General features: G+C 37.2%; 1 protein-coding gene and 1 long non-coding RNA gene across 3 annotated transcripts in view; one reads left to right on the top strand and one right to left on the bottom strand.

Annotated features, from left to right (window-relative positions):
- LOC309664125 overlaps positions 1-6,914 on the top strand; it is a 764,383-nt gene that overhangs the window by 673,405 nt on the left and 84,064 nt on the right. The window lies entirely within an intron of this gene.
- PPP2R2A (protein phosphatase 2 regulatory subunit Balpha) overlaps positions 8-6,914 on the bottom strand; it is an 83,784-nt gene continuing 76,877 nt past the window's right edge. For both annotated transcript variants that reach the window (XM_082468978.1, XM_082468979.1), the window contains 3 exons: positions 5,879-6,048; positions 3,310-3,401; positions 8-732 (listed from right to left, as the gene is read on the bottom strand). In XM_082468978.1, the coding sequence (XP_082325104.1) occupies positions 453-732; positions 3,310-3,401; positions 5,879-6,048 (542 nt within the window). In that variant the 3' untranslated portion in view covers positions 8-452. The remainder of the gene's footprint in view (positions 733-3,309; positions 3,402-5,878; positions 6,049-6,914) is intronic.

Here is a 6,914-nt window from a genome sequence, read left to right as displayed (position 1 = left end):
GCCACAGTAAGAATGAGCTGTATTTAATTTAAAAAAGGGGGGAGGGGTGTACCCCACAAATGATACAGTAATGAGGATACACAATTAAATCCCATAAGCATGACTGAAGGCTTTCACTGTGTTTGACGTCATCACAATGGAAGGCATAAAAAGTGGAGTAAATCAATGTTGATACAGTCCAATCTAGTCCATTAGGCAAGATGGTGCAAGAAGTCATTTAAATTAAAAGTGCCCTACCCTTACCTAAATGGCTAGCAGACATGGAGAACACCACAGTGAGGAATCCACAGAGCTTTCTCCATGTAGCTATTAAAGATGTGTTGTCGAATGGCACGTTGTCAAACACTGGAAAAGGGGCGCCACAATGGACCTCTCTCTTTTTTAAGTATGAATGCTAGATTCAACTATCTCAACTAAGCAGGAAGTGGGCTCTTCTGCTAGGAATGCCAACCCTAATTCACTTTGTCTTGAAATATATACAGATTGTTTGTAGTAGCTACAGCAATGATATTTTCCTTGGGGTGCCAGGCTGTATGAAGTATTTTCTTGTTGAAGTCTAGGCTGTCAACGCTTATTTCATCTTTCTTTCGCTTGCCACTTGCACACACTTTGCGTGGCTTCAGAACTGTGCGAGGTTTATTGTTTTCCCGTGATGCTTCTAGGGTTATGTCTCGCTTTGTGTTCCGGTCAAACATTCTGAAGAAATTATTGTAAGATCCAGTCATGACAACACTGTAAAAGTAGACAGAGCACTCAGTCAAATAATGAACATTAGTTTTCATTGGTGAAACCTTGCCTAGTACTCCAAAGAAAGAGCTGCTTCAAGCAGATGTGGATTTAGGGAGGGGCGGCTGACACCAACCCAGGGAACAATCACTGGAATAAACTAGGACTATAGTATTAGTAAACTTGATTTTCTGTTAATGGCTCCTTTTCATGACTACCAGAACTGTCACCAAAGTTGAAGGCATCCTCAGGTAAAGCTTATAAGTAGTACTGAATTATCTTAGTTGAATATTTTTGCAACTTCAGTCTCTGCAACCAACCAGACCAGCCAGCTTCTACCAACCAACCAACAACAAAAAACAAAACAAAACTATGGTATACAGCTTTCTGTAAGAAACCAATGCTTTATTTTATGATTTACGTTATAAGCTATTTATGTTCCCAGGACACTGTCTGGTTCAGACAGTAACGTCTTACGTATGCTTACAAGAAATCTGCTTCAGAGTATAGAAAGAAAGTAGCATATACAACTTTTATTAACAGAAAATCGTTTAACCTATATAACACTAAATATATTTTAAGCAAGTATTTTTTGACAAATACTTTTAATAGTATCAGTTTGCAGGGGCACCACATTCTTGCCCTGCCTACGACAATTTCTCTGTCAGTCCTACTCGCCATCCATCACGGCTCAACATCTGCTAAGCAGCCGAATGAGCAAAACTTCACATGTTTGAAACCATTAATAAAGTACTTACATCCTTCCCACATGGTTTAAATTATTGTAAATAAGATTATATAGGACACCAGGAACTGTTTAAAGTAATGCTTGAAAACATCTCTGAATAGTTACAAATATTATACATTATACAGGGTCACATATTAAATACAAATGATTATGACCTATTCATTAATGTCAATTCTCCCAAAGGACACTTCACAACATTTTAACCAAACTCAGGTCGGTGCATATACCTGAAAGTAATAAAACTGTATTTCTTTTAAAATAATTTGTGTAGTTTAGACTGGCATCCCCATGTTAGCTGAATTTGTGAGGTTTTTAATGGATTAGGGCACCTAATCTATGCTATTTTAAAAGGTGTTGTTAGGCAGCATTTCTGTGGTATTCTTGCCAAAAATGTATAACTGGAATCTAATCACAAGAGAATATTAGACAACACTCAAATTAAGGAAAATTCTACAAAATAAATTGCCTGTGGTTTTCAAAAAAGCCAAGGTCATGAAAGACAAGGGAAGAATGAAGAATTTTTCCAGATTAAAGGAGACTAATGAGATGTGACAAATGAAACATACACTTTTGGATTGGATACCAGATTGTTTTTCTCTGCTAGAGAGGACATCATTGAGAGAACTTGTGTTATTTTTGGGGATCTGTGGATTAGATGGCAGTACTGCATCAATGCGAATTTTTCTGCTTTAGATGCCAGTACTGTCATTATATAGGAGAGAGTCTTTCAAAAAAAATTTTTTATGTTAAGGGAAATAATTTTTCCTGACAATGGAACACGACGCTTAAACACTACGAGGACGAGCTGGCCGTAGCACTGCGCCATATCCTACTCCATCAGTGTCGCCTTCCCTTTCCTGTCTCCTTGATGCCTCAGGGTGAGCAGTGGCGTTCAAAGACGAAGCCTGCTTGCTCCTACTCCAGGTGTGCTCTGGCCAGCCTATAGGGCCTCATATTATAATCAGATAAAAACAATTTTAAAAATCACACAAAAGATAAATTATCGAAGTTCTGCTATCTTCAACAGCACCATGAAACCTGACTCATATCAAGCTTCAGCGATAAAACTATTGTTGAATAAAATACTCTAATGAGTGAGTACCTTGAAAGCAAGTTTAATAATTTCAGAATTATGTTTTCTTTTACTATTGTCTGTTCTATTGGAACATAATAAATGATAAATAAATACTGACATTTAAAAATGGAATGATTAAGACTTATTTATCCTTCGAAATAATGGTACACATTTTGATGACATAGTAAAAAGCAATCATACTGTGGCAAAGTTGTGGATTATAAAAAGCTTAATTACTCATGGTAATATGGTTAAAATAATACATGGTAATTACCTCTTCTCTTCTATGAGGTATTAATGTAGTACCTGGAAAAACCAGTGTGTAACGCTGCAAATGAAGTATCTACTGCCTAAATATTTCTAAAAACAATTTAATAGCAAAGTAACAACCAAACTGAAATTTCACCATTTTAAATTAACCACTGGCATGTCAAAAATGTGATTGATCTGGTTCATAAAAGGGAAAAGTTTAAAATTTATATCATAATTTATTATATCTACAATTTTTTGGTATACTTTCACATTTACTAGTGAAACATAATGTTTAATTTTTATCCGCCAATACTGCTGTAAGATTACTAAATTTATTTCAAGGAGACCCTAGGGAAAATGAAGTTGGGAAATGTAATTTATGTCAGTTTAAAAACATGCTGGCCGTTAGTAAATGTAGCAACCATACTAGGAGTGAAATAGTAAATTTCTCTCCTCTAATGAAATTCAATTTGAATAAGAGGTTCAGTTCAAATTAAAATCAATTTACCTGTCAGATCCATTCCAACAACATTCAAATTTGTCAAATATGCAGTCATTTTCATATAGTGAACAAAGTTTACTTCTGAGGTATTCATGCACCTGGGGAAAAAAACAAATATATATGTATACTTAGCTTACACCTTAAGATCTGCTGCTCTTGAAATTAGAAAATGGTTTAACAAGTCTATATTTTTTTTAAGGCATATACAAACACGTATACATACCTTTTAATCTCACTAAAACTCAATTCTCAAAACAAAAAACTCAATTCTCTGAGAAACAGTAAAGGTATTTTATCCTTTCACGGACATCTGGTCCCCCTTCCATGAACACACATTTTCCTCTCGTACAATAGAGAAAATACCCTTCTGGGCACAGCACATATGTACTCTTTACAAGCTCGACTGAAATATTTAGGCCAGAAAACATTTAAAACTGGCACAGATAAGAGACTAATTAAAGAATATTATAGCAATATTTGAATTTGCTAACACTTGATTTTCAGCCCATTAATTGTTGATAAAAAACATGCAATACTGTGGCTTTACTTCCTTTTTAACTACCATTTTTGGGGCATAAATAACTGAAGCCTACAGTATCTTATTAAGTGCATATGTTATGCATTGCATGACCCTGCCCTAGTTTGGTGATAAATTATATGGTTATTCTAGGTATGTATTATGGAAATATTTGATATACTTGTTATTACCTATACAATATCCAAAGCTAATGAAAATGTAGCTCTGTTTTTTGAAGTATAATTCTATGTTTACTCACTAGTATTTCACAAAGGGATCAACTAGAAAATAAATTAGTTACATAAAAAGTATTCTGAGAAATGATACAATTCTATATTAATATTACTAAATTACAAAGGACAGTTCCAAAGTATTTGTTGTGATCATAAGGGGAAAAAAACAAGTTTGTATCTCACTATTCTTCTTTACTTAAAGAGAACCTTAGAAAGAAGTAATGATAGAAAAGAGTAGGTACCTTGGGACTTCCCTGGTGGCACAGTGGTTAAGAATCCGCCTGCCAATGCAGGGGACATGGGTTCAAGCCCTGGTCCGGGAAGATCCCACATGCCGCGGAGCAACTAAGCCCGTGCGCCACAACTACTGAGCCTGCACTCTAGAGCCCACGTGCCACAACTACTGAAGCCTGCATGCCTAGAGCCTATGCTCTGCAACAAGAGAAGCCACCGCAATGAGAAGCCCACGCACCGCAACAAAGAGGAGCCCCCGCTCGCCTCAACTGGAGAAAGCCCACGTGCAGCAACGAAGACCCAATGCAGCCAAAAATAAATAAATAAATAAATAAAAAGAGTAGGTACCTTCTCAATGCTTAGAATTCTCTATGAAACAACCTAAAGTCATTTTAAGTGCCCATTTCAATTATACATATTCAATAATAGCTGAATCTGCATATGCTACATTTGAGAATGATGTGACTCTACTCCCAATCACTAATCTAGTTCAGCATAGGTAGAAAAACTGCAAATCAGGTAAAATTAGGTAAATCATGATAATTCAGCCAAGTTTTAGAGTGCACATACAGGGTTTCTCACCAAACAATGTAAGAGAATGAAGGTAAGGTTCTGATCAATTATTCTCAATGGGAATGGGGTGGTGGTGTGATAGTGAGGGTGGTGAGGATCACTAGGAGATAGATCAGAATCTCGGCAGTTACACAAATGTAATTTAAAAACAAAGCAATATTGTATCCCTTTGTTGTTGTTTCAATGTAGCATTTATTTTGAAATTTCAAATACCATTAAGGAGACTCTTAAGTGGTTCATGTTTGTCAAAGAGGATTAAAAAGTTTGAGAAGCATCCTTCTAATTTTACTGAGAACATACAATGTAAAGAAGGTACCATTTATAAATTCTGTGTTCCTAAAGCAGTGTTAAATGTTTTCTACACTGCAGCTTAGGGCATAACACAGGTTTCTACTGGCCCCCCGACCCTGCTCCCAGCTGTGCACATCTTCATTCTCTTCTCCAGAAGAAAGGGATCCACGGTAGCGGCTTGGCTGACAAGAAGAGAATCCAGAGCTGACATCCTACAACAGAAAGGCAGCTCCTAAAGCTGTCTGCTGGGTTCTCACAAGCCCTTCTCCTTTAGGTTAAGACAAGTTACTAGCCAGAAGGAGAATGCCAGTTCACCTGACTGGGCACACCAAAGCTAAGCTCTAGTTCAACTAGCACGACCCAGACTCCATCCGGGACACCTCGACTAGGACTGACCGTTCTCCCCAGTCCTCTTCCCCCAGACCTTGATAGAGACCGTCATTCCATCCTCACTTTAAATGTAGATAACAGGGAAAAAAAGTTATTACCGAACCAAATTGGTAGCTTTACACTTTAAAACTGAATAGACAACACAACCTATAAAAGTATATATAAATTTAACATAAGGAAAGGCAGTGTACTCATGGATCTCTGAAGGAAAAAAACCTAATGGTGAACATACACTGCACTGTACTGGGATTAACACATAGTACAAAATCCTTCTCTATAAACACTTAAAAGTAAGTAAACAGGTTATATACTCACTGAAAGAAAAAATTGCAAATACCTGGTATGTTTCCACAGGCCTGTTTTCCATATTTAAGTCCCAAATTTTGACTGACAAATAGTCTCTAGTCATCATATATCGACCACTATGGCTGAATTTTACATCAGAAATTGAAGAGATGATTTCAGAAAAAAAGGACCTGTTACTCGGATCTTCAGGTTCTTCAAACACTAAAAACAAGCAAAATAGGAGGGCTGAGGGCAATTTGTAAATATTCTGGCTTGGACAAAGCATTTACTCAAAACACCATTCATCAACTTCCTCAGAGTGAGCTAAAAATGGCAGGGTGATAAAGAACCGAAAAACATCTCTCTAGCTATAAGAACATACCCTCCCTGAGAGTTTAAGAGAATCAGAGCGACTTAGTACTGAAGTTGAAGATGCAAAAGGACGTATGCAGCACAGCACCTTCCAGAGTCATTTAGCTAATTCAGCAGAACCAGACTCACTCAAGATGTCTGACTTCAGTGCACCAATCTGAGGTCCTGCATATACCTCACTGACTTTGCCTGTACTGTCACCATGAGAAACACACCATCCTCACCATTCCAACTCATACCCGCATTTTATTTTTTTAGTGGCCTGGTAAAATTATTTTGATAAGCAGCATGTACCTATCTTCATGAGTTTTTAAAATCTTCAACAACTTGAAGATAAGAATAATGCAATTGCAATCCTTTAACTTTTTTAACCTGGTACTTTTCAAACTTGTTTAAGCCAAAGAAACCTCATCTCAGAAGAAATCTGCCTAGGAAGCTCAAAACAGAAAGGAAGAAAGGACGGGAGGGAGCAAAAGAGAGAAGGGAGGCAGGGAAGAAAGGAACTGCTCTACTTGAATACAGGACTGGAGAACCCAACCCAAGTTCCCAAAGAATAGCATTGCATTAAAAATACATCCACTGGGACTCAACAGACATGCCCCCAAGAGAGCCTTCTGTGCTCTTCCAGTAGAATAACCTATAATCCCTCATGTTGAGTCAGGCAGCTTACCAAAGGGAACAGGAGGTTTAAGACTTGCAAACCTATGTAAATGTAG

This window comes from Balaenoptera physalus, assembly GCF_965194825.1.
Source record: "Balaenoptera physalus genome assembly, chromosome: 7".
In the NCBI taxonomy this organism is placed as follows: Eukaryota; Metazoa; Chordata; class Mammalia; order Artiodactyla; family Balaenopteridae; genus Balaenoptera; species Balaenoptera physalus.
The sequence above is the reverse complement of the archived record's forward strand: the minus strand, read 5'-3'. Positions and strand labels throughout refer to the sequence as shown.